The sequence below is a fragment of the Phacochoerus africanus genome, chromosome 6, assembly GCF_016906955.1.
Source record: "Phacochoerus africanus isolate WHEZ1 chromosome 6, ROS_Pafr_v1, whole genome shotgun sequence".
In the NCBI taxonomy this organism is placed as follows: domain Eukaryota; kingdom Metazoa; phylum Chordata; class Mammalia; order Artiodactyla; family Suidae; genus Phacochoerus; species Phacochoerus africanus.
Genome location: NC_062549.1, coordinates 98,200,572 through 98,227,130, shown reverse-complemented (window position 1 = coordinate 98,227,130; position 26,559 = coordinate 98,200,572). Strand labels below are relative to the sequence as shown.

At 47.3% G+C, this 26,559-nt stretch overlaps 1 protein-coding gene across 7 annotated transcripts in view; it reads right to left on the bottom strand.

Annotated features, from left to right (window-relative positions):
• PI4KB (phosphatidylinositol 4-kinase beta) overlaps window positions 1-20,971 on the bottom strand; it is a 31,580-nt gene extending 10,609 nt beyond the window's left edge. For 2 of the 7 annotated variants that reach the window (XM_047784671.1, XM_047784672.1), the window contains exons 1-4: window positions 17,916-18,561; window positions 8,294-9,230; window positions 3,467-3,511; window positions 778-1,005 (exon numbers count right to left, since the gene is read on the bottom strand). In XM_047784671.1, coding sequence (XP_047640627.1) covers window positions 778-1,005; window positions 3,467-3,511; window positions 8,294-9,230; window positions 17,916-17,956 — 1,251 coding nt within the window. In that variant the 5' untranslated portion in view covers window positions 17,957-18,561. Of the gene's footprint in view, window positions 1-777; window positions 1,006-3,466; window positions 3,512-8,293; window positions 9,231-17,915; window positions 18,562-20,568 lie in introns of those variants that run through there. The other 5 variants (XM_047784669.1, XM_047784666.1, XM_047784668.1 and 2 more) reach the window with 5 other exon arrangements.
• Between the last annotated feature and the right edge of the window lie 5,588 nt (window positions 20,972-26,559).

The window sequence follows — 26,559 nt, the reverse complement described above, 5'->3', positions numbered from 1 at the left end:
ACCAGTCAGTCCCCTTACACCAGGAATGCCATATTTAGGGCAGGAACTTAACCTATGAACAGCTGTATAAAGAATTTGGATGAGAGAGTATGTAGGTCTTCAAAATGTTTCAGCTAAGCTTCAAAATGTAAAGATGACGCACCTGGACAAAACCATTCCAAACTGTCAATTACCACCCATGAGGGGCCTGAAAGCCCCTGTGGGCTCGTCCTAAAAATAGACAAAAAAGACCAGGAAAAAGCTAGGCACTGTTCCAAACACAATTCTAGTCTTCAATACATCTTCTGGGAAAAAAAAAATCTGAACCATCAGTACTCATTTCAACTAGCAGACAAATTTAGCTAATTCTCTCCAAACAATGTGAATCGGCACCCTTTGCTCCTTCTCCCTACCCACTGCGATCAGAAAAGGTCTTAGAAACAAAGATTTCTCTACTCTCATTGTTGCTATACCTGGAGAGCCTAAGCGTTATAGAAGGGCTGGAGAAGAGCTCCTGTAAGGACTGTGAGGAAAAGAGAAGAGCGGCTCTCTCCTGAGACACGGCAAGAAGCACGCCAAAAAGACCTGGCCTCTTTGGCCCAGAAACACACAGCCCAAAGCGGGGGACCGGAGGGCTCACAGAATCACAACAGCACCGAGTGATGTCAAAGGCCGACACGTGCACGGGGGCCACGGAGGGAGTCCAGGACGCTGGTGGGGCGTCCCTGGGCACCTACCCTGGGCAGCTGGGGGAGCGGAGTCAGATAAGGGGTACAGTTTGGGCCAGAGGCCACCTACCTTGTCCTTAGAGTTGAGGACAACAGCCTGGGTGTGGGGCACGCGGACCACGTGGTGGTCAAAGCCGGCAGTGGGCAGCCAGACGCGGGCAGGGAGCTTATGGTTGAGCAGGGAGAGCTCTGAGATCAGTCGCTGGGTTTTCTGCTCCTTGGTGGGGAGCGTGGCCAGCCGCTTGCCAATCGCCATCAGGGACTTGATGAATTCCCGCTCAGGAGCCAGTCTGACGGGCTACAGGGAGTAAAAGATGGTGAAGAAACCATAGGAAAAATGCAGCCCACCCACTCAAGTCACTCCTGGCTGTGAGGCCAGGGATCCCGGGGCTCCAGAACGCCAGGGCAGGAGCTGCGCTTTCGGCCTCTTAGGAGACCTCGCTCCCCATCAACTTGAATTGGGAACAGGTGGAAGAGCCAGCGCATTCCTTCTCCACAGGCTGTTCTTGAGGTAAGGTGGGGGAGGTGTGTGAACCCAAGTCACTGGGGTGCACCCCTCTTCTCTTGGACTTGAGTTCTTGAGGAACTGCCCCAAGGCTTCAAGACAGCTGGGAGGGTGACGTCCAGAGATGTTAGCCAGGGACCCAGAGAGAGACGAGCTGCTCACACATGAAGCGCTTCACCCATCTCGAGAGCAAGGCAGCCCCTCTCCCCACATGGATCCTTGGGCCGGGTCCAGGACCCACAAGGCTAGGGAGGGGAGCTGCCCGTCAGTACATCCCCTTTCCCAGGAGGACTCAATCAGTGACTTCTGTTGCTTTCCATGGCATCCCCCATCTGCCCTATAATCACTCACAAAGGGTCAATGCACATGCAGGGGATGAGGGAAGGATGAGCAGACTCTGCACTAATGAGGGAACAATCAATGGGGAAAGTAAAAGCAGATGAGGGAGGGAGGGAGGGAGGGAGGGAGGTGGGAGTGGGCGGGTGGAGAAAACCACAGCTCCTTTCAGCCCCTGAGGAGAGCCCTGAAGGCCTGTCTCTTCCAGGGATTCCTCCTTGGATCCTCTGCCCCTACCTCACGGGGACTAGGCTCCCCATAAGAGCACCCTCCTGTGAGCGAGGTTCCTCAAGTTGGGCACTTCCGTCATTCCCAGAAAGGGCAAAGTCAGTCTGGGGAGTAAGGGGGGTGAGGAAAAGATGGACTCAGCTAGACCTGAAGAAGGCTCTTTCCCAGCCTAAATCCTTCTACCATAAGGGACATTTTATCAAGACGGCCTCCCCACACCCTCAGCTAGGTAACAGTATCTTTTCCTCTTATAGAAATAGTCTTTCACTCACCAGGCTTGTGTGTGTGTGTGTGTGTGTGTGTGTGTGTGTGTGTGCGCGCGCGTGCGCACGCGCTGCTTAGTTCCCTGAGTGAGAATTTCTACCCTCACTCCCTCACACTGCAAAAAAGAGCTTCTTTGGAAAACTAGGCGGTACCAGGCTCACCTCTGCATGTGCACAGAGCCAGTGTTCAAAGGAACAGCTCATCTCTCAGCCTCTACCCCATAGGGGGCTGGCTCTGGGGCCCCATACAATATGAAAAACAGGGTGAATCAGTCAGAAATGCTTTGGGAGGCAGGGTTGAGAAGAGATAATAAAGACAAGACAGGAGACCTAGACCTTTGTGGTCCCTGGAAATATCCCAGGGGCCTAGTAGAGAAAGAAAGGAAGAGGAAATTAAGAGACTCACTCCTTCATCCTGATCCCTAATCCATCCACTCAGGTGGCAAATGGTCACCATCCCAAGGACCCTCCACCCCAACCAATTCTTAGTTATCTCAGGTTAGAAACAACAGAATTCTTTCCCATCCTCAATTCGGCATTTGGGTCAGGGGCCCTTAAATTGCGTCAACATGTTGGAACTGTGACCCAGGCCTCAAAAGAGAGGCACTGCCACATGGGAGGAGATAGGAATCATGACTGAAAGGGGATCAGCACAGAACAGAGAAAACTGATTGGGCAGACAAATCAAAAAGAAAATGTAAAAAAAATCATCCAAACTCCCAGAGGGTCCAGCATTTCCTCTCACGTCTTTACCCAGCAACAAGGTCCAAGACCCTGTGGGACCAGAGGGTCAGGGGTTAGTCCAGAGGGAACAAGAAAGGAGAATGAGGATTAAGGAGCATCCTGGGCGGTGAGCTGGGAAAGGGAAGAACTCAGACCTGGAAGAAATGTGGTTGAAGTTAAAAGAACACCAGCTGTGGGGAGGTAAAACTTTCCTTCAGGCCAAATCCTGTTTGCTTTTCGAGTCAGCTCACCCAGCACAGGGCCTGGCATTTAGAAGACACGGAATAAGTATTTGATGGTCTAATGGCAGAAACCATGGGAAAAGGGTTCTTGGGGTGGGAGAAACAGGATCCTGGGGGTTTCTGCCAAGCAGTTCTTGGCTCCAATCCAGGGGAAAATTCTACCTCTCTCCCAGCTGTTTGCTCTAGAGACCCAGGAGCTGGAGGCTGAGTTGCACTGCATCCCAGCTGTCTCTGGGAGAAGGATCAACTGAGCCCCACTCAGCCTGGGCTCAGAACAATAGTAACAAAGGGTAGGGGGCTCCTCCAGGCCTGGGAGGGCCGGGGAGGGAGGGACGGGTCTCCCAGGAAGAACAGGCACTTTTAACTCTAGCCTCGGCCTGGGGACTCAGAAGATCTGGGGACGGAGAGGAAATGCGGCCATGGGGGGAGCCTGCCACCCAGTCCCAGCCTGGCCCCACTTACGGAACTGAATGAATTATCAATACTCTCGGTGCTGGAGGAGAGCTCCTGGGAAAGGGCCAGAGGGCAAGGGGAGAAGGAGGGGGCAGGGAGGGAAGGGAGAGAGACAAAGGCAAAGAATTTAGCTCCAACTTGGATCATAACTACTTCTCTACCTTTCTGCTTTAACGCAAGGAGGTCAACCCAGAAATGCCACGTGCCCAGATTCTTGACACTTGTGGGAGATGCTAGAAGGCTAGCTCAGACCTTGAGGTCAACAACGTTCAAGAGAGGGTGGCCTCTGCTTTTCACTTTCTTCCCTTCTATTTTTGCCTGCACAAGTCCTTCTTCTAGGACAAAATCCCAAAACTGCATCCCTTAGGGAGGTACTCTGCGCTGCCAAGCTTCCCTTTCTTTTTACCACTCACCTGCTTTCAACCAACCCCTTCTCCATGGAGGCCACCATCAAGGGATTGAATTTAGCAAGCTGCATGGCCCCCATACTGGAAACCCCATGTTCCTCCAGCTTCTTGGAAATGTCAAGGAGGAAGCAGAAGAGCTAAACTTTCAGTGTCAGGTACCTCTCCTCTCTAATCAGCCTCATCAACACTTTGGGAACCCAATCCCAACCCTGAATCATGTGACAAGGGATGCCACAGATTCATGAGCATGAAACCTCTGGGCTAGATCCTGCTGGAAGTTAAGGATGAATAACTCTCTTACATACCAAACTTCTGTAGGCTTCTTACCAGGCTATTTCACATAACAATTTTTTTTTTTGCTTTTTTTAGGGCCACACCCACGGCAGCATACGGAGGTTCCCAGGCTAGGGGGTTGAATCGGAGCTACAGCTGTCAGCCACAGCCACATCAGATCCAAGCCACGTCTGCAACCTACACCACAGCTCATGGCAGTGCCAGATTCTTAACCCACTGAAGGAGGCCAGGGATCAAACCCGCAACAACCTCAAGGTTCCTATCCGATTCGTTTCTGCTGTGCCACAATGGGAACTCCCAAAGCTCAGCTTTTTGACATAAACTGGGGAGCCAGGTCACAGCTGAATCCATCTGAGAGGGCTAAGTAGCTGAGGAGCAGCAGCTGTTCTGGTCCCAGCCCAGGGGATTTCGCTAAACCTCACCCCATTCCTATGTCTTATTAGTGCCTGAGCAAAACAGAGGAAAGGGTTGGTGGTCAAACTCATTCAGCGGCTCTGCCGCGGCTCAAACACAGGCCTATCCTGGGTTCTGTCCACCAAGGTCCCCCACGACAGGGAGAAGGGGCAATACAATACGTGTGCACAAACGTGCAGGAAGGGAGGGACCTGGGCTTAAGAGACAAAGTCCTTAGGGGGGCAGGAGGGCGGTGGTCACTGAGCTACTCTGCAATCAGCGTTTCAGGCATTTGCTTCACTTCTGTAGCCTAAGTTCTATTCTAGCTGGAGGCCCTGGTCCTACACTCAGGCCTTCCCTTGAAGAATCTGGGGAGAGGGGCGCTTAGAGAGAAAAGCCAAGCCGAACACTCTCCCAAGGCAACAGCTCTACTGCTTTAGGCAGAGGTGGGAGGGAGAATCGAGGCCGTGAGGATGCCCAAGTCTATTATGACTTAGTTCAATTTTCACTCATGAGCTGGTTGGAGAAGGAACAGCAGGCAGGATATTGGTTCCATGAGCCAGGCCCCAGCTGATTCTCCCACAGACAGGACGGTCCTGTCTGACTCATTAACAGCCTTGGGGGAAGGGAGGTATAGCATGATCTGCTCCTCTCTCCTACTCTAGAGGCTTGAGTCACTCAAACTGAGTCAGCTCCAAGGAGAAAAGCTTTGAGTCCAAGAAGCTGACATCACACTCTTATCAGGCTGTAAGGCTCACTGGAGCTTCCAGTGGGATACGCAGCAGATTTCTCCATACAAAGGTTACAGTCCTGAAAAGACAAAGCTGATGTACAAGTGTCATTGTGTGGGGCAGGGTGTGGGGGGAGGATGGTACCTACACTACTCTCTGCTCCTTGAACCCCCACCCTATGCCAAAATATTTACCGTTTGGTTACAACTGGAAAGGACAACTGCCTGAGCAGAGTTCCCTGATCAGGTTGATAGAAACTGCTTTGAAGGGTGGGCTCTGAGGGGTAGGGAATGGTGGGAGATGGGAGAAAGCAGTGCTAGAGTCCTTTGATTGTAGGGGAGGGTGTCAAGGATTCCTCATGAAAAGAAAACCCACCCTCTGTGAGATCTGGGCAGAGAAGAACACTGCAGGGAGACTCCAGGCAGGAAGAGACTATCCAAGTGCCTGGGCTTCTTCTCTGAGGCCTCACTTTGCCCTCCAGAGCTTCTCTATGGGTGACAGGAGCGAAGGAATAAACTTGCACAGGGGAAATCAAGAGATGGGAAGCAGTGTGTCTCTCTGCTAACCTTACATAATTATGTGCCTTGTTTCAGTAAGTTGTATACTTCCTCCTTGTGTGCAGGAATCAACATTTCAAGAGAGACAAATTCCACCAAAAAACTGTTAGAACTAATAAATTTAGTAGAGTTTTAGGATACAAAATCAAGAGTCACAAATGAAATAGCTCCCTAGATAGCAGGAGCTCCACAGTACCTCAGAAGTCTCCGAACGGAAGGACACCATTATATCCTACATCCTTCACTGCCTTGAGCTCTGGGCTTTGCACAGCTGTACAAGTTCAGGAACTATTTGTTGAGTCAATAAATGTTGCATGACAGGGGAGAAGTAGGAGTAGAAGAAAATCAATTCCCTGGGTATTTGGGAGACAAAAGCCTTCAAAGATACATCCTCAAAATGCCAAAGGGCTTTAGTGAGACCTTTGTGCAGAAGATTCCAATGCTTAGCCCCCTGGAGCCTCTCTCACTCTCATATTTCCTGAGGAGCCACAGTGGATTCAGGTGTCTCATTCTGCCAGCATCAGATAACCTGGGAGTGCCTGGGGACGTGGTATCTCCTTTCTGGATCTACTGACCCAAGATCAAGGAGCCAGGCTGGGAAGAATGGCAGCTGGAGAAGCCATCCCGAGGATTTAAGCACTCACAGAATAAGTGTGTCTCAGCATCACCCCAAATCCCATCCTGAACAGGAGTCAGATACAAGGAAGAGGGACTGAAGACCAACACAGAGTAAGAAAAGGCTGGGGCCTCAGCTATTCCAGTCATGAGAACTGCAAAATGCCTGCAGAGAAAAGCCAAGAGGCACCTGACAAGAGACACCAAGGGATTCACTTCCAGCTGCTCGAACTCATACTGCTACAGGCTTGACCCCAAGTGGAGGAGTTCCCAACCCTTCATGACCTTAGTCCCACTAGCTCTGATGATTCTTGCTCTACAACAGCCTCCCTTCAAGACCCTGGGCTGCCCTGTCAAGCTCAACTAGAAATGAAAATGGTCCATTTCAGTTCTGAGATCAGCTGGCCTCTGCCTGTGCATGGATGTGGAAACCTTGATGGCCAGGGCCTAGGCTGTTCTTCCTCATACGGACTCTGACAGCTGAGGCCTGGCCTGATCCGTACTGGCGGAGACACTGGAGGCAAAACACCTAACCTCGCTAAGCCTGTTTCCTCAGTGAAGTAACAGTCTCTTAGGGTTGTTGTGAGGACTAAATGTAAAGTACCTGGCATGATGTTTGGCATGTAAGTGCTCAATAAATGTTATCTTTTTTAGTTTCACTATTATCACAACTAAATGCCAAATTTCCAGAGGGACCAGGCTCTGCAGTCTCCCTCCTCTGCCTCTTCCCTCCCCTAGCCACTCTGATCTCTCCCTAGTTGAAAGAAGTCCCATTGTATCAAAAACGTGGGTGGGTTATGTGCCCCACAGAGGCAGATGCCAGCACCATGGCTACATGCGCTTTCCAACAAGTGCAAGTTCCTCGTTCTTTTCTCCTTTCGTTTCTAGGATAGGCTGGCAGTCAGGATGGGAGACAGGCTGGTGGTGAGACAGGGGTGAGGCGGGGCCTAGGGCACCATTGTCTGGCTGGGACATCAAGTCAGTGATACTTGGTTGGCCATTGGGCAACTTCCCCTACTATCTACAGATGTGGAATGAAAGGTGGGCATATAACCTAGCAATGTGCTCGCCTCGTCTCTGCTTGTATCCTAAATGGAATACCCCCCACTGCTGCTTTCTCTTCTTAGGCTTCAGGCCCTCGACGAGACAGTGGGTATACCCGAGATTTACTCTATACCAGGACTGCTTTTCTCTTCCCTTGGTGCTTCTCCCAAATGATATGGGAAAGATACCAGCAAGGCATCCCTTCCCCCAAGGAAAGGCAGGCAGGAGGGCTTTCTGCAGATGCCTCAGTGATAGGGAAAGAACTGAACCCTTATGTCAACAAAGAGCAGGCTCTTCAGGGAGCTGGGGGAAGGGATTATGAGGAGGAGTGGACAAGAGAAGGAAGCTGAGGTTCTACTACACATCCCCCCTCCCTCTGCACACACGGAACTCACACAGAGTCCCTTTCCTCCCCTACGGTTGCTGCTCTGAGAGGTCCTGCTGGTACCCCAGATTCAAGTCAGGGTGAGGAAGGCTCTGCCACAGTTCTCAGTAAGTAGTTAACAAAATGGCAGTGCAGTCGAGTAAAAACACTGGACAGAGTCAGGAGCATCAGGCCTGCTATTTGCTACATGACCCGAGGCAGGTCACTTGATCTCTCTGGGTCTCCGTTCCTGAGAAAAATGAGGCAGTTGGAATACATGAATTCTAAGGCCTTTTTCCATTCTAACATTCCATGCTTTTATCGGTGAAATGAAACAGAGGGAAGGAGAGAAAAGGACAGAGTAACCTTATGTCAGACATCCTGTCTCCACGCCACTTTGCCTGCCCCTCTGGCACTCCCAGGAATTTTACCTCATCCTCGTTCTCCACTTTAGGGTTGCTGGCTGTTCGTTTCAGGTTGCTGCTGAGACTTATGCTGGCGGTGGCATCTGACTTAGAGCGCTGGTGAGTCCTTTTAGAGGGAGACAGCCCTGTGTCGGGGGCTGGGCTCAAGGAGGGCAGCTCCCTCTTTCGGTGAGCTGGCTTCAGCTCATCGGAGAGGATCAGCTTCCGTAGCTTGGTCCCACGGGAGTGTCGCTGAGTGGAAATGTGCATGTCTGAAGAGTAGGCCCCGAGCAACAGGGCACACTGGAGGGAAAAGTTAATGCTCTGGCGGCAACGGTGGACGATGTAGGGCTTGATGGCATCACCCACGTCCTCATCCATGTGGATATACATGTTAAGCAACTGTGGCAGGTAGAAGTCCACGTCCTCATTACGAAAGCAGAAGAGCCGGTTGCCGATGTAGGCTTGCACCCCAGGCTCCTTGGAGTTATACAGGTATGAAATGGCCATGGAGATGTCAAACAGTTTTGACTCAAACAGCCTCAGCAGCCAAGACTGTTTGGCTGAGTTGTTCTGCCGCCGCCTTCTTGTTCCCTTGGCTGTGCCGGAGGCCACTGCGGCCCCCATCTCATCTTCCTCCTCCCTTATCTGGGTGGGTGGATCGTCCAGGCAACGGATCTCACTGTCCACACCATCCCCATTGACCAACTCCAGTGGGGTGCCTTTGCCACAAACAGCCGTGCCTCCATGCAAAAGCTTGACTTTCTCCAGCACCTCCTGGCAGGCCTTCTGGGCCACCTCAGGGTCAATCACCGATAGTTCCCCGACCCCCTCCGTGATGACACTTAACAAGGAGCCCCCATTATTCCCTGGTGGGCCAGGAATGGGCTCAGAAGTTGGCTTCAGGAGGACAGGCTCCACTACCGTGTCTCCCATGGCCACAGCCAGACTTCGAGCTTCCAAGCTACACAGGGAAGGGGGGACAAAGAACAGAAAGGGAGACACATACACACAGTGGTTAGTGGGGCCATCGTCAGGTCTCCTTTTGTCATGAAACCATCCCAGGCACCACCTCTTTTTGTCTTCCTGAACTCCTTCAAGATCAGATGAAAAGTCATCTCCCTAGAAGCTTCCTCTGATTATCTCCGCTTCACTACCTTACTCTTCGTTCCTTCTGTGCTTACTCAGTTGTGCCTCTCTTCTTAGCTTGTATTTGCAAAATGCTGCTTTATATGTGTTACACTTAGACAGGTTTACAAATTCTTCAGGTAGACCGAGAAGCAATTCTGGTCTTACTTCCCTTGTCCCCAACTCTTCGAATGCTTTCCTATCTCCATGCTCTTCCCATATCTCCCTTTAAATGCCTGCCCATAAATTCTTCCTTTGCCTCTTCTAATTTCCTTATTTATGTAATGCTCCATACACAGACCTGAGCATCTCATCTTTATTTATTTGTTTGTTTAGGACCGAAGCCTTGGCACACGGAGGTTCCCAGGCTAGGGGTTGAATTGGAGCTGCAGCAACAGGCGTACACCACAGCCACAGCAACACCAGATCTGAGCTACCTCTGCGACCTACACCATAGCTCATGGCAACATCAGATCCTTAACCCAGGATCCTTAACTCACTGAGCGAGGCCAGGGATCGAACCTAAGTCCTCATGGATGCCAATCGGGCTCGTTAACCACTGAGCCATGAAGAGAACTCCTCACCTTTATTTAGTATTAAAACCTTGATGGATTTTTCTAGTTAAAGACTTTTTTTTTGTCCTTTTGCCATTTCTTGGGCCGCTCCCTCAGCATATGGAGGTTCCCAGACTAGGGGTCTAATTGGAGCTGTAGCTGCCAGCCTACACCGGATCCTTAACCCACTGAGCAAGGGCAGGGATCGAACCCGCAACCTCATGGTTCCTAGTCGGATTCGTTAACCACTGTGCCACGAGGGGAACTCTGTTAAATACTTTCTTACCTTCCCTTTTAGACTCAACGCTCCCAAGAAATAAGGGCCAGTAAATACCACATCGGGCTTCACTAAGAAAACATCAATTCTGCTTAAGAGTGCTGTTTTTCTTTTTTTTCTCTTCTTTTTAGGGCCACACTTGAGGCATATGGAGGTTCCCAGGCTTGGGGTCTAATCAGAGCTACAGCTACTGGCCTACACCACAGCCACAGCAATGCCAGATCTGAGCTGTGTCTGCAACTTACACCACAGCTCAAAGCAACGCCGGATCCTTAACCCACTGAGTAAGGCCAGGGATCGAACCTGCAACTGCATGGTTCTTAGTTGGATTCGTTTTCACTGCACCATGACAGGAACTCCAAGAGTGCCATTTTTCTGCTTGTCTGACTTCATGACATCATTCTCTCTTTCTCCAGCGCTGTGACAGCTGAAGGATAGTGGAAAGACTCCTGAACGTGGAGTCAAATAAGCTGAGGTTCAAAATCCTGGCTCTGCCATTATGAAATGTGTAAACTTTTGCAAACCATATACCTTCTGATTTTCAGTTTCCTCAACTGCAAAATGGGAAAAATGTATCTACTTCTCATTGTTATTGAGTGGAAAAAATAACTTTACGTGTACAAAAGGAAGTAGCACAGTTCCTGGCATACAGTAGTACTCAACAAATGCTAACTGAATCCTAATCACCTAAAAAGTTAGTAAACAGTGTGTGTGCACACGCACATATGTTGTTTACAAAGGAAGTGAACTATAGTTAACACTCGTTATTTGAGACTCTTCCAAAACATTACTGTCAGTCCCCTCCTATCCCAACACTACTGTCCCCATTCTCATACACATACTCCAAGAACTGGAGGCGCTGTGAGAAAGCAAAAAGAAATCAGGCTGGAACTCATGTCTGTGGAATGTCCACAGTACAGGGAGGAATGGGAATCAAATAACCAAGAATCCCTCTCTGGAGGGACTGGCAGAAGGATAGACAATGAGAGAACATTGCTGACAAAAGCCACTGCCTTCCTAGAACAATTCACCAAATCCAGATCGGGAGAATCAGTGCCACAGAACAGGAGGAAATGTCCAAGCAAGGACTGGGAGAGGCCGGCTGCTAGCCTCAGATCAACCCGGCTCCAGAGTCTGGCTGTAGTCGGCAATGGGCTCAGAGGCCTCGTCACAAAAATACAAGTAGAGTGAATCTAAGACTCACTCAATGGCGTCAGCAAGAGGAAGGCAGAGGCTACTGTGGAGTTGGAATGCAGGTAATTTCTAACTAATAGTGATATCACCTTTGACACTAGTGAACATGGGTGCATGTACTCTGGGTAAGTGGAAAGAGGCTCAAGGTACAGATTCTCAAAGTTCCCTGATGGCCCAGCGGGTTAAGGATTCGGCATTGTCACTGCTGTGGCTCTGGTTACCGCTGTGGTGCAGGTTTGATCCCTGGCCTGGGAACTTCCACATGCCACAAGCGTAGCCAAAAAAAAAAAAAAAAAAGATACAGATTCTCTAGTCACTCTGGAAAGCCTCATTTTCCACTGCCACTTTTCTAGTGCCTCTTCTTGCACCTCTGAAATGTTAAGAGTCAAGGTTAATGGAGTTCCTATGGTGGTGCAGTAGTAACGAACCCAACTAGTATCCATGAGGACACAGGTTTGAGCCCCTGAACTCGCTCAGTGGGTTAAGGATCTGGTGTTGCCATGAGCTGTGGTGTAGGTCGCAGACACAGCTCAGATCCTGCATTGCTGTGCCTGTGGTATAGGCCAGCAGCTGCAGCTCTAATTCAACCCCTAGCCTGGGAACTTCTATATGCCGCAGCTGCCGCCCTAAAAAGCAAAAAAAAAGAAAGGGTTACCTTGATCTGCTCAATATTTTACAGTCCAGCTTCCTGCCTCCCAGCAGTCACCACTAAAGTTTGTTTTTTTTTGTTTGTTTGTTTGTTTGTTTTGTCTTTTTTGCTATTTCTTGGGCCGCTCCCGCAGCATATGGAGGTTCCCAGGCTAGGGGTCCAATCGGAGCTATAGCCACTGGCCTACGCTAGAGCCACAGCAACGCGGGATCCGAGCCACATCTGCAACTTACACCACAGCTCACAGCAACGCCGGATCGTTAACCCACTGAGCAAGGGCAGGGATGGAGCCCGCAACCTCATGGTTCCTAGTCGGATTCGTTAACCACTGCGCCACGACGGGAACTCCACCACTAAAGTTTTATAGGAACACAGATGGAACTCTTGTTCTTAGAGCACATCAAAAAGGCTACTTCAGTTATCTTTCTCCCAACTCTGTCAAGCAAGAATTTCTCTGATGCAGTTTGAGCTTGGTATCAGTAAAAAGGTGGCAACTCCTGGAGTTCTTCTTGTGGTTCAGTGGGTTAAGAACCCGACTAGTGGAGTTCCCGTTGTGGCTTAGCACTAATAAACCTGACTAGTATCCACGAGGATGTGGGTTCGATCCCTGGCCTCCCTCAGTGGGTTAAGGATCCAGCATTGCCATGAGCTATGGCGTGAGTTGCAAATGTGACTAAGATGTGGCATTGCTGTGGCTGTGGTATAGGCCAGCAGCTATAGCTCCGATTTGACCCTTAGCTTGGGAACTTCCATATGCCATAAGGTGCGGCCCTAAAAAGAAAAAAAAAAAAAAAAGTGGCAACTCTCTCACTATGCTCTCTCCCAAATTAGGCAGTGCCCTCTGAGCAGTAGAACCAGCATGGCTGCCTGTGTGGATATGTCTCTACTTGCAACAATGGGCTGCACAGGAATGATAATAAGGGAGCTTTAACCATGCCCTGCCGTACCTCTGTCCGGGACTCTGCACCAAAGGATCACTCAAATTCAACTGGGACCACTACCTTTTAGGTCTGCTTAGAAACTCACACAACAGCCTCAATCATTTTATATAACCAACTCTTTTTTTCTCTCAATCTCTATGCTTGGCACATTTTTCTGTTTTCTTCTATGCCACAGACCAAGAAGTCACCAAAGGCTCCTAAAAGTCTACTTTTCAAAACTTCCAAGGGGGAGTTCCCTGGTGGCTCAGCAAGTTAAGGAGCTGGCGCTGTCACTGCTGTGGCACAGGTTCGATTCCTGCCCCAGGAAACTTCCCCATCCTGTGGACATAGCCACCCCACCTCCCCAAAAAATATATAAAATAAACAAAAACTTCCCAGGGAAATGAAATTCAGACATTTTTCCATACACAGTATCTGAGACTTCGCTAGGAAATGCAGATCTGGAAATGATCACCCTTGAGATTAGTACCGGCACTAGGAACAGCAGAAAAGAGACCATCGGTTCTTTTATCCCAGCTGGGACTTCCCCACTGAACAGAAGCGATCCCCCATTCAGAAGCCTTTACTCCCCAGGGAACAGGCGATGTCAAGAGGTGAAGGAAAACCAAACTCCTCTCCTATAGAGGCAGCTCTGCCACTAGAAACTTCCAAACTGGCACTGGGCCTCCCTCCTGGCCTTTCTGAGTCTTAGGAACCGCCTGCATTTGAAGGAAGACATGGAGGGAAGGAGACGCTGATGGAAATTTAGGTTGTTTTGGTGATTTTAGACAATAAGAAATACGAAATGGATTTTCTAAAACCTAAATTCAAATGAGGTCCTCAACATCAATTCATTCATTTTCAAAGGCAGAGAAAATACAGCTTTGATAAGTAACCATTCTAAAGAGAGTGAAAGGACTAGAAAGAGAAAAAGGAAGACAGTTTTTGTATTTACCACCCTTCCCCTTCTAAGTCAGAAAACAAGAAAATCATGACAGAAAAAAGTCCAAACCTGGGAGTTCCCGTCGTGGCACAGCGGAAATGAATCCGACTAGGAACCATGAGGTTGCAGGTTCGATCCCTGGCCTCGCTCAGTGGGTTAAGGATCCGGCGTTGCCATGAGCTGTGGTGTAGGTGGCGGACGTGGCTAGGATCCTACGTTGCTGTGGCTGTAGCGTAGGCCGGCAGCTGCAGCTCCGATTAGACCCCTAGCCTGGGAACCTCCATAGTTGCAGCCCTAAAAAGCCAAAAACAGAAACAAGAAAAAAAAAGAAAGTCCAAACCTTCAATATTAAATGACTCCTATGGCTCTCAAGGACATTCAAACAACCAAGCCTCCACATTTCACAGTGGGAGCCTAAACTAGCCTTCCAGTCAGACTGGAAGGGAAATGAAGAGGCCTATCCTGCCCCAGCCTAGCAGCTGGCTTCTAGGAAAGGGAGGTGTGAGTGAGGGCATGCTGAGAACTGACCAGGCTCCATACCTTATGTCTGGGCAACATAAAGAATCTTCACCTGAGCATAAGAAGGTTGTTCAGGGCAAAGCAGAGAAGAGGAGCAGTGGTAGAGGGTGTATATGCATGTATTCTGTGACAGAGCATTTAAGTCAATGTCTGCAGAAGACTCTAGGGGGAGGGAATGCCATCCCTCAACCCAGCTTCCTGCTTCTCATTACCTCAAAAGAGTCCAGGCAAACAACCCTCAGTGGGCCTCCATTAAAGACTTAGTGGACTGGTCTCTGCTGGAACAAGATGTAAAGAACCCCAAATCAATTTCCTTACCCAGCTAATCACCATTCCCTTCTTGAAATTTTCTCTATGAACTAGATAAATAAAGACTGGTTCAGGAGTTCCTGTCATGGCTCAGTGGTTAACAAATCCGACTAGGAACCATGAGGTTGAGGGTTTGATCCCTGGCCTTGCTCAGTGGGTCAAGGATCCGCGTTGCCGTGTGCTGTGGTGTAGGTTGCCGACACGGCTTGGATCCTGTGTTGCTGTGGCTCTGGCGTAGGCCGGTGGCTACAGCTCTGATTCAACCCCTAGCCTGGGAACCTCCATATGCTGCAGGAGCGGCCCAAGAAATGGCCAAAAAGACTAAATAAATAAATAAATAAAGATTGGTTCAGCTGAATCCTCATAGCTTTTTTTTTTTTTTTCCTTTTTAGGGCCCAACCCATGGCACATGAAGTTCCCAGGCTAGGGGTTGAATCAGAGCTACAGCTGCCAGCCTGTACCATAGCCAGAGCAACTCAGGATCCCAAATCGTGTCTGCAACCTACACCATAGCTCACAGGAATGCGTGGTCCCCGACCCACTGAGGCCAGGGATCGAACCCACATCCTCATGGATACTAGTGGATTCATTTCTACTGTGCCACAACGGGAACTCCCTCATGTTTTTATATGTTCCTGAATTTTCACAGAATGGCCCTTAAGAGATCACCTAATTTAGTGCTCTGTCTCCAAGCAGATAGGTGAGCTCAATTTTCCACCTTCTTTTAAAAGATCCTTTTGGAAAAAAAAAAAAAATCCCTTTGAGATGGATCATGTGAATTGGAAAAAAGAGTAATGGAGCCAATATCTTCATCCTACAAGGTGGGTGGTTAAGAGAGGCTGTTAAAAGTTAATGGAAAGTTGGAGTTCCTGTCGTGGCTCAGTGGTTAATGAACCTGACTAGCATCCATGAGGACTTAGGTTTGGTCCCTGGCCTTGCTCAGTGGGTTAAGGATCTGGCATTGCCTCGAGCTGTGGTATAGGTCACAGACGCAGCTCAGATCATAGTGTTGCGGCTATGGTGTAGGCTGGTAGCTGTAGCTCCAATCTGACCCCTAGCCTGGGAACCTCCATATGCCATGGGTGTAGCCCTAAAAATAAAAAAGAAAAAAAAAGTTACTGTAAAGTTAATGGAAAAATAAGAATGAATGAAATAATGTCATTTGCAGCAACATGGATGGACCTAGAGATGATCATACTAAGTGAAGTAAGTCAGGGGAAGACAAATATCATATAACCTATATGTAGAATCTAATAAAAAATGATACAAAAGAACTTATCATTTGTAAAACAAAAACAAAGTCACAGATTTCAAAAATAACTTATGGTTATCATGAATGAAACCATGGTGGGGAGGGATAAATTATAATGGGAATAACATATACATGTTACTGTATATAAAACAGATAAATTAACATGGACCTACTGTATAGCACAGGGAAATCTACTCAATAGTCTACAATAACCTATGTGGCAAAAAAGAATGGATATATGTATGTGTATAACTGATTCACTTTGGTGTACACATGAAACTGACAAAACATTGTTCAGGCAACTACACACTGATAAAATTTTTAAAAAAGTTAATGGAAAGAAAAGGAAGTTCAAATATGTTATTTAAAGTTACACAGGCTTCCAGTAGAAATAAAAATGACATAATTATATAAACAAAAGTTATGAATCTTCTAAAGCTTAATTCTCTTTTGCTATAATTAGGAAACAAAAAAAATATGGAGTTCCCATCATGGCACAGCAGAACAAATCCGACTAGGAACCATGAGGTCACGGGTTTGATCCCTGGCCTCGCTCAGTGGGTCAAGGATTTGGTGTTGCCATGAGCTGTGGTGTAGGTCAGAGACATGGCTTGGATCTGGCGTGGCTGTGGCTGTGGCTGTGGCTGTAGCTGGTGGCTACACCCCTGATTACGGCCTCTATATGCTGCAAGTGCAGCCCTAAAAAGTAAAAAAGACAAAAAAAAAAAGAAAAACCAACAAATAGAGGCATAAACATTTTATCTAAAGCTATGCCAATAACTGTTAGAGAGAAACACTGAAATAATTAAGAGGTTTAACTCTAGGAGTAGGGATGAAGAGAAAGGGACTGCTGATTTTAGGCATAAACTTTTTTTTTATCTTTTTGCCTTTTCTAGGCTAGGGGTCGAATTGGAGCTGTAACTGCCGGCCAGAGCCAGAGCCAGAGCCACAGCAACGCGGGATCCGAGCCGCGTCTGCAACCTACACCACAGCTCACGGCAACACCGGATCCTTAACCCACTGAGCAAGGCCAGGGATTGAACCCACAACCTCATGGTTCCTAGTCGGATTCGTTAACCACTATGCCACGACGGGAACTCCAGGAATAAACTCTTAAGTACCACTGGATTTGCTACCAAATGCACTGTGAATCTAATAATAATTTTTTAAAAGTTGCTTTTTAGAGTTTCCTGGTGCTCAGCAGGTTAAGGATCTGGCATTGTTGTCACTGCTCTGGTTCAGGTCACTGCTGTGATGCAGGTTCGGTCCCTGGCCTGGGATCTTCCACCAAAAAAAAAGAATTTGCTCTTCAAAAGAGACTCCTTGGGGAGTTCCCGTGCTGGCTCAGCAGAAACGAATCTGACTAGTATCCATGAAGACACAGGTTCGATCCCTGGCCTTGCTCAGTGGGTTAAGGATATGGCCTTGCCATGAGCTGTGGTGTAGGTGGTAGGGCAGCTCGGATCTGGCGTTGCTGTGGCTATGGTGTAGACCAGAGGCTATAGCTCTAATTCGACCCCTAGCCTGGGAACCTCCATATGCCACGGGAGCAGCCCTATAAAGGCAAAAAAAAAAAAAAACAGAGAGAGAGACTCCTAGGAAGTTCGCCAGTGGTCTAGTGATTAGGATTCAGTGCTTTCACTACTGCAGCCCAAGTTCAATTCTGGTCTGGAAACTGAGACCCCATATCAAAAAAAGAGGGACTCCTAACCATCCTAAGCTGCCTGTTCTGCTGTTGAGAATTTCCTCTTTATGTTTCAAGGTCTAACTCAAACCTTAGTTCAACTTTCTCCCTTAACCTCCATGGTAAAGATGCAGATTGAGTACTACCTTTTCCTTCTAGAAACACAAAGGTGAGACATTAAACAGACTCAAGCCCTACTAGAAACCAGGTAAATGCTTACCTAAGGCCCCAAGGCAGGCTGGCATCAAGGGGAGAGGGCATTCTCAAGCTATCAGCAGGACGGTAGGGAGGACAGTGGTCTCAGGGTAGTTAGGTCAATATTGAATCAGGCTGAGAACTCTGTTCAGGGCTACAGAGCTGGTATAAACAGATTCCAGCCAGACAGCCCAAGCCAGCTCTGGGAGCCCCTGCAGTAACAGACAAATAGCAAAGCAAGCGACCTGTACGCTCACCTCTCTCTAAACTGTTCCTCCTGGCTGCAAGCTCCAAATGCACTTTAACTAGGCCTTCTCTTGTCTCATGCCAGTTACTGAAAGGTCTCTCTCAAATCTTTTCCCCAAATCATAGATTCTCAATTTGCTGCTTTGGATGGTATTCAGCAAACATGTTCTCATGCACTGTGGCTGCAGCTCTGAGAAGGAATAGAAGCAGGGAAACCAGGGGAAATACAATTTCTTTCTGGAGGTGTTTTCAAGGAGTGAAGCTGCTCCTTAAAAGGGAAATCATGAGACTGGACACTGGCTAACAAGGAGGGAGACAAAGGGAGAAGTGGGATGAGGTAGCACGATTACTTTCAAACAGGCCTAGAGGAAGCCGAGCAGAACTTCATGTGCCCTCTTCGCTACTGCAGGCTACAGCATACAAGGGAGCAACTAGTTTCCTAAGTCCCATCTCACTCCAAGTTTTTTTTTTTTGGTCTTTTTTTGCCATTTTCTTGGGCCGCTCCTGCGGCATGTGGAGGTTCCCAGGCTAGGGGTCGAATCGGAGCTGTAGCCACCGGCCTGCGCCAGAGCCACAGCAACGCGGGATCCGAGCCGCGTCTGCAACCTACACCACAGCTCACGGCAACGCCGGATCGTTAACCCACTGAGCAAGGGAAGGGACCGAACCCGCAACCTCATGGTTCCTAGTCGGATTCGTTAACCACTGCGCCACGACGGGAACTCTCACCAAGTTTTCTTTTCTAGCCAGTTTCCTCAAAGGGGTTACCCACAAACATACTTTCCACCTACAGAAGAATCTAGAGTAATGGCTCAAGTACAAGAGGAACAGCAGAGGTGATCAGCAACTTAAAGCAGGAAGGCAAAAAATCAAGGCAGATCAAAGAAGTGGGCCTAGAGCTTGTCCTTCAGCTGATTTACTCCCACTGCTGTAGACTAGAAAGGCCCGACAGACCAGAAAGAAGGAAAATTCTCAGAACTAAATCAATACTAATAACTACCGTGTGTCTGAAGAATCCAGAATGTTTTGTAAAAAAATACTTAAGTCTAATTTTTCTCCCAACTCACATCCTATTAGCCTGTTTCTGCACTGATGCCTACGGAATGACCCGTTTTCCCAATAAAGGGCACTCTAAAGGTCAAGTGAGGAAGTCACATGTGAACCCAGGAGTCCTAATTCTGATGTATAAGCTCTTTCCATTGTCTCATGTTCCTTTTCCCAGTTGCCACCCTCCTCAACCCCACTCCAGGCCTAAGGTCTTATGGAATCAACCAAAACCATTTTAGTAAAGCTACAGACTGTGAACTGATTCCTCTTAGGAGAGATCTATTCTGTGATCCCTTTAAGACGAGCCTAAAAGTAAATAATCCAATACAAAATTTCTCACAATCTCCTTCAGCGTCCATGCAGGCCTGTTCATCCCTCCCACAAAAATGTAATCTGATAGGAACTTCAAACTTGCTCCATCCTTCTGTCCGAGAAAAGCCTGAGACAGCTGAGGTTCTCCCTCCTCCCAACACATTTTCTTCTTAGTTCAAGGTTAAGCTGATCCTGCAATCAGTGGTATGCAAAGGTAAAGAGTATGACAGAGAACACATAAAGACCACAGGGAAAGCAGAACCAAGTGTCACAAGGATCAGCAAAACCCTTGAAACTCAAGGGAGGTGTCAAACTTACAAATCCTCAATGGGAAGGGGCACTGTCAGATCTTTCTTCTACAGGAATAAACCTCCGAGGTTGGGGTATTGAGTAAGGGGAGAGGGAAGCTAAAGAAAGTTACAGGAATCATAAAGCTCTCCAGAGAAGGGTAAGGATTAAGGTCAAAGTAGAATGTAAATGGTGCTTTGGGAATGATGATGAGCGCCTGAGATCCCTTAAGGAAAATCTTGGAAGCCAGGAACTGGGTGGGTGGGTGGCAATGAGGTAATGGAATAAGAAGTAGCAGAAGAAGAGAGGGCTACAATCTTTAGCTCAGGGAAACGGGAACCCAGCGCCTGGGTTGCAGGGACATCGGAGTAAAGGGGCAAAACGGGAAAAGGGCTAAAGCCGGAGCCCATAAGAAAGATTCGGGGCTGGAGGACAGACAACGAGGAAAGACAAGCAAGGATGGACGATATAAAAGGCATCGTGATGTGGGAAGGGCTGACGACTTAAGAGAAAATAATTCGCGACGGAGGCGACAGGGATAAGAGTGAGGGAGGGGGGAATCCCCGGGGCAGAGGGAGGAGCTAAACAGAAGAGGAAGCCAAAAAGCAGAGGACCCCAGGCTTGGGAAAAAAAGGTGGAAAAGGAACCTGGTGCAGCAGCCATCAGGAGGGCAGTTTTGTGGCCGAACCGAGGTGTGGGGGCGGGGGAGGCTGTGCGGGACAGGGTGGGAGAGAGACCCTTCCACACACAGGGCAAGGGGCACTCACGGGGTAGGAGTCGCTTACCTCCGGGGGACCCCCGCGGAGGGGGTGCGGGCGGTCGGGGTCGGACTGCCGACACCGCCGCCTCAGCAGCAGCGGCCGCTCCCGGGTTCCATTGGCCGCCTGCGCTCCCTGACAGCGGTCGCGGCGGCTGCACCAGGCCCCGGCTGCCGGGCTGCCCTCGGCGCCGCCTGAGGGGGCCTTCGCAGTGCCTTGCGTTCGACCGGGCCTCACAACCTTTTTTTCCTCCTTCGCACAACCAAGACCAAAGAAAAAAATCCCAGCAGATCTTGCTGCTTCTTCTGAGTTCAGGCCCTTCTTCTTGGGCTATGCTTTCCTGCTTCTCTGAGGCTCAGGACCCTACCGAACCCATAGTAATCTAAGGTGTCGAGTGAGCTGTCTGGAACACGCCTGTTCAGAAATGGAGAAGGGGGCGGGGAAGAGATATTTGGAAGCTGGGGAGGGAGGAGCGGACGTAGGGAGGAGCTTATGGGCGGGAGGAGGGGCCAGTCTTTGGGAGGCGGACCTGAGATGCAGCTACTGCGAGGCTAAGGAAGCCGAAAGGGAAGTAAAATTTGCAGGATAAGGGGCAGAGGCTCCCGGCCTAGAGCAGAGATCAGGAGGAGGGTCGGCGTGCGTGGATACGGTCTTAGAGAAGTACATACTTCTGTAAGCATACTCCAGTAAGCACAGGAACATGCAAATTATATGTAAATGAGCCCATTCAAGTCAGCAACCAAGTTACCGTAATTGCAATCAGTGCCTCTCTCCCCTCCACTATTCCACACAACTCCCTTAGTAAATCAGGTCGGGAGATGGACGCTTGGGGTCCAGCTGGATAGCAGAAAGAAAAAGGGCCGGCGGGGAATATAGTCACCCTCACTATCCTTTTCCTACTCATCTTTAAGGACGACGTTAAGATTACGTCCCTTATTACTTGAGAAATGGCGCGGTCCAACCGCGTCAATCTTTCGCCGTTAGGGGCGCGACTCGAGGCCACGGTTCTGCCCTCGAGGTCACCACCTGCCTGGGCAGCCTTTGGCCTCAGGAGGCCTCCGGCTTGCGGACCTCGATCCATCCAGGAGGGGCTGGACAAGCCCGGGTTGGGAGAGGTGAGTGAAGTGACAAAAGCTTGGAGGGCATCATCACTGCTTTCAAAACCAAACCGTAGAAAACTAAACAAATAAGCAAAAATGCGCCCCGCTAATGGCCTTCTGGTGTTAATTTTGTGTGTTTGTCAGTTAGCCTATTGAGTGAGAGCCTTTACTGTCAAAATCTCTATCCCAACCCTCATTGGGCCTTATTTAATACTCTACATTAAGGCTAGTTGTTTGAGCCCAGATCCTGGATACTAGCTTCTCTGCCACTTAAGGGCTGTTTGATTTGGAATGACTTTTTTAACCTCTGTGAATTTCCGTTTCTATGTCTGCGGAGTGGATCCAGGAATATTAAGACTTTACAGGCTTTTGTGAGGATTAAAAGAAAGTACAGATTATTACTATCCATATTACTATTTTGGGGACAATAATATAGATGATAGATGATGAGAGAAAAGAGGGTCACTGCTTCAGTGTTTGGAAGGCAGAATAAAGAGTAATAGTCTGAAAATACTTATGTAAAACGTGCAGTATGTACAAAAGTAGAATAAATGGGGTACCTGATTGCTGAAAGAACATGTGGTTAATTAACATAGAAGGCCACTCAGTAGACGATGAATGAATGGAAGGCTTCTCAAAAATATCGTGAGATACTGGAAATGACCCAGCTGAGCAAAAAAGAGGAGAGAACATTCTGAAGGGAATTTGCTTATATCATGAGAGAGCAAGCTGATAAGCTAGGTTAAAGCAGGAGTAATGAAAGATGACCAGAGAAAGAGGCCAAGAGTGCCAAAGATAGTTTAAATTTGTCACCACTGGTCCAGAGTGGGAAATCACCAGTCCATCTGTCAGCCCCAGCAGCCTTGGCCAGCTCCCAATCAGCTGCCAGGCAAGCATAGAGAGGTGATGACCCTGATTCATCCCCTCAAAGGATAGGAATCTCGAAAAGCTATAAGAGGAGCCTTTCGAGAAACACTGTAAAAAGTAGTTCCCATTGTGGCACAGCAGATATGAATCCGACTAGTACCCATGAGGATGCGGCTATGCTCAGTGGGTCTGGGATCTATAATCTATCGTTGCTGTGGCTGTGGTGTAGGCTGGCAGCTGTAGCTCTGATTCGCCCTCTAGCCTGGGAACCTCCATATGCCGTGGGTGTGACCCTTAAAAGTAAAAGGAAAAAAAAAAGGAAAAAGAGGTGTGACAGCCTTATTTTTTAATAGTAGGGAGTTTTTTATTTTCCAGTAACAAAACCTGCACAAGATTCCAGGAGCATCTGTTCAAACTTTAAATAGGAACTTTCTGTAGCTACAGCAGTTCTAACTCCTTTATTAACCAAGTGAGACCCCCTATCCCCCCCACACACACATACAGAATATTATTTTTTTTGCCCACACATGAGGCATGTGGAAATTCCTGGCAGGGACTGAACCCAAGTCACGGCAGTGGACCTAAGCTGCAAGAGTGAAAGCAGATTTTTTTTTTTTTTTGTCTTTTAGGGCCATACCAGTGGAATATGGAGGTTCCCAGGCTAGGGGTCGAATTGGAGCTGTAGCCAATGTCCTAAGCTAGAGCCACTGAAAGCAGGTTCTTAATCAGCTGGCCCACAAGGGAACACCCGCGATATTCTTAAGTAGATTTTGTTTCAAGTTTTCTGTATTTACAACTCTCAGGGCTCTCATGTGTAAATTTCTTTGCGTCTCTTTATTACTTTTGTCTTTCCACCTTCTTTTGGAGTTTTCTTTGGTTCCCTCTCTTTCTGGGTCTCCAGCCCCCTCTAGTCTGAGCTCCTCAAGGCAGGAAAGGATTTGCATCCTAGCTATATCCTTCGTTTCTACCACAGGAAAAAAATGTTTATATTTGTTGATATAGCAACAGATTGAATGCAAAAGCAGATATGAGAATCCAGTCAGGCATTAAAGAGCAAAAATGCAGAGCAGTGCCAATTGTCTGATTTTTATTATCATTGTTGTTTTGGGAAAATAGTTATTTTTCATAAATGAATTCATAAAATAAAAAAATATTTACAAATACATATTTTACCTAAATTATTTTTTCTCCCCCTTCCTATTTGCTTTGCTTTTCTCCTCAGTCTCCTTACTTGTCAAATTATAAAAGAGAATCCTGTTGTTTCTCACATTCAATTTAAAACCATAACATTTATAATTTTCTCTAAAATGCTTCACCACACAAACTATATTTTAGATTCACTTATGATAGAAAAAATACCCTTTACCTCTATCTTAGGTCCCAGGGAGCCACTACAGGTATAGATGGTTTACTTGGATGACTCATGACCCTACTGGAGCCCATACTGTCCAGTATGCATGTGATGCCTCTTACTTTGGTGGGAAAGACGTATGCATGTGGCACCTTGGGGTGTGAAGGCAGGAAAGTAGCACCAGGGTCAAGTAATGACATTTATTTAAATGTCACCAAAATTGGGGAAAGAAGTTGGCTTTTCATCAACAGTTGGTAAAACTGAACACACTGAGAACAAAATCCAGTCTTCTGGGATAGACCATGATGGAAAAGAATATAAAAAAGAATGTATAGGAGTTCCTGCTGTGGTGCAGCAGGTTAAGGAACCAGCATTGTGCCTGCAGTGGCTGGGATTGCTGCTGAGCCGTGGGTTCAGTTCCTGGCCTGGGAACCTCCATATGCCATGGGTGAGGTAAAAAAAAAAAGAATGTATACACAGTGTATATATATATATATATGAGTCACTTAGCTGTACAGCAGAAATTGGCACATTATAAATCAACCATACTTTAATTTAAAAATACAAAACGGTAAAATTAGAGAACCCAGGTCATAATACAGCTCCAGTTGTATTTTTATTTTTATTTTTTTGCTTTTTAGGGCCACACCCACGGCATATGGGAGTTCCCAAGCTAGGGACTGAACCAGAGCTTTAGCCATCAGCCACAGCAACTCGGGGTCCGAGCCACATCTGTGACCTACACCACAGCTCACCACAACACCGGATCCCCAAATCACTGACAAGGTCAGGGATCAAACCCGCATCCTCACAGATACTAGTCAGATTCATTTCCCCTGAGCCACAATGGGAACTCCCCAGTTGTATTTTTAAATGGTTAAAGAAAGTATAAAGAGTAATTTTTTTTCCTGAACCATAGATATTATGGGCTTTTTTTTCAGACAAAAGAAAAAGAAGCTACTAGCATTTATTTCTCAAGCTTCTGTGTACCAAAAAATGTTACTTAATTTATTCCTCACTAAAACCCTATGAAATATTTTATCTCATTTTATGGAGACTGAGCTTCAGGATTTTATTTTTTTAATGTATCTTTTTCTTCCTTTTTTTTTGCTTTTTAGGGCCACACTTGAGGGATATGGAAGTTCCCAGGATAGGGGCCGAACCAGAGCTGTAGCAACAGCCACAGCAACTCGGGATCTGAATTGCATCTGCGACCTGCACCACAGCTCATGGCAATGCTGGATCCTTAACCCACTGAACGAGGCCAGGGATCAAACCCACATCCCCATGGATCCTAGTCAGATTCATTAACCACTGAGCCATGAAGGGAACACCTAATGTAACTTCTTGGTGTAATGGTATTTAAAAAATTTTTTTTAATTTGATTTATAACGTTCTGTCAATTTCTGCTGTACAGCAAAGTGACCCAGGTATACACATATATACATTCTTTTTCTCATATTATCCTCTATCATCTTCTACCACAAGTGATTGGATATAGTTCCCTGTGCTATACAGCAGGACTAAGTCATTATTTTTTGAAATTGTTTTACTTCAACCCACGATAAGAAATAAATTTAATGGAGTTTCTGTTGTGGTTCAGTGGTTAACGAATCTGACTAGGAACCATGAGGTTGCGGGTTCAATCCCTGGCCTTGCTCAGTGGGTTAAGGACCCGGCGTTGCTGTGAGCTGTGGTGCAGGTTGCAGACGTGGCTCAGCTCTGGCGTTGCCATGGCTCTGGCGCAGGCCGGCGTTAATAGCTCCCATTAGACCCCTGGCCTGGGAACCTCCATATGCGGTGGGAGCCGCCCTAAAAAAAAAAAAAGACAAAAGACAAAAAAAAAGAAAGAAAGAAATTTTATAATCGTGACCACTGAAGAAGACATAGACATGTTTTCACTGAAATTAGTGAAACATTATCCTTACTATACGCAATGCATGCTGATATTTTCTGTTTTACTTCACTTTTTAAAAACAGTTTTACAGCCTGCTAAATCATTTTCACAACCTTTGAATGAGTTGAAATCTATTTATTAATCCAGTTTGAAAAAGTGGATTAAAGTCATATGGAAAGTGGTAAAGGTAAGATTTGAAACAAATTCATGCTTTTTTTTTTTTTTTTTGGTCTTTTTGCCTTTTTTAGGGCCGCTCCCACAGCATATGGAGGTTCCCAGGCCAGGGGTCTAATCAGAGCTGTAGCCACGGGCCTACGCCAAAGCCACAGCAATGCGGGATCTGAGCCGCGTCTGCAACCTACACCAGAGCTCACGGTAATGCCAGATCCTTAGCCCACTGAGCAAGGCCAGGGATTGAACCCGCAACTCCATGGTTCCTAGTCGGATTCGTTAACCACTGAGCCACGACAGGAACTCTGACAAATTCATGCTCTTTCCAGTAAATAAATGCCTTTTCATGAACATTTCTTAAGAAACACTGCATTATAGGGGAGTTCCTGAAAAGACAAAAAGATATAAAAAAAAGACAAAAAAAATGAACTACTGCATTATATATATGTGTATACATAGATATACATTATATATATATACACATTATATATATATGCATTATATATATACACACACATTATATATATATGCATTATATATATATACACACATTATATATATATATATGCATTATATATATACACACACATTATATATATATATGCATTATATATATATATATGAATTAACTT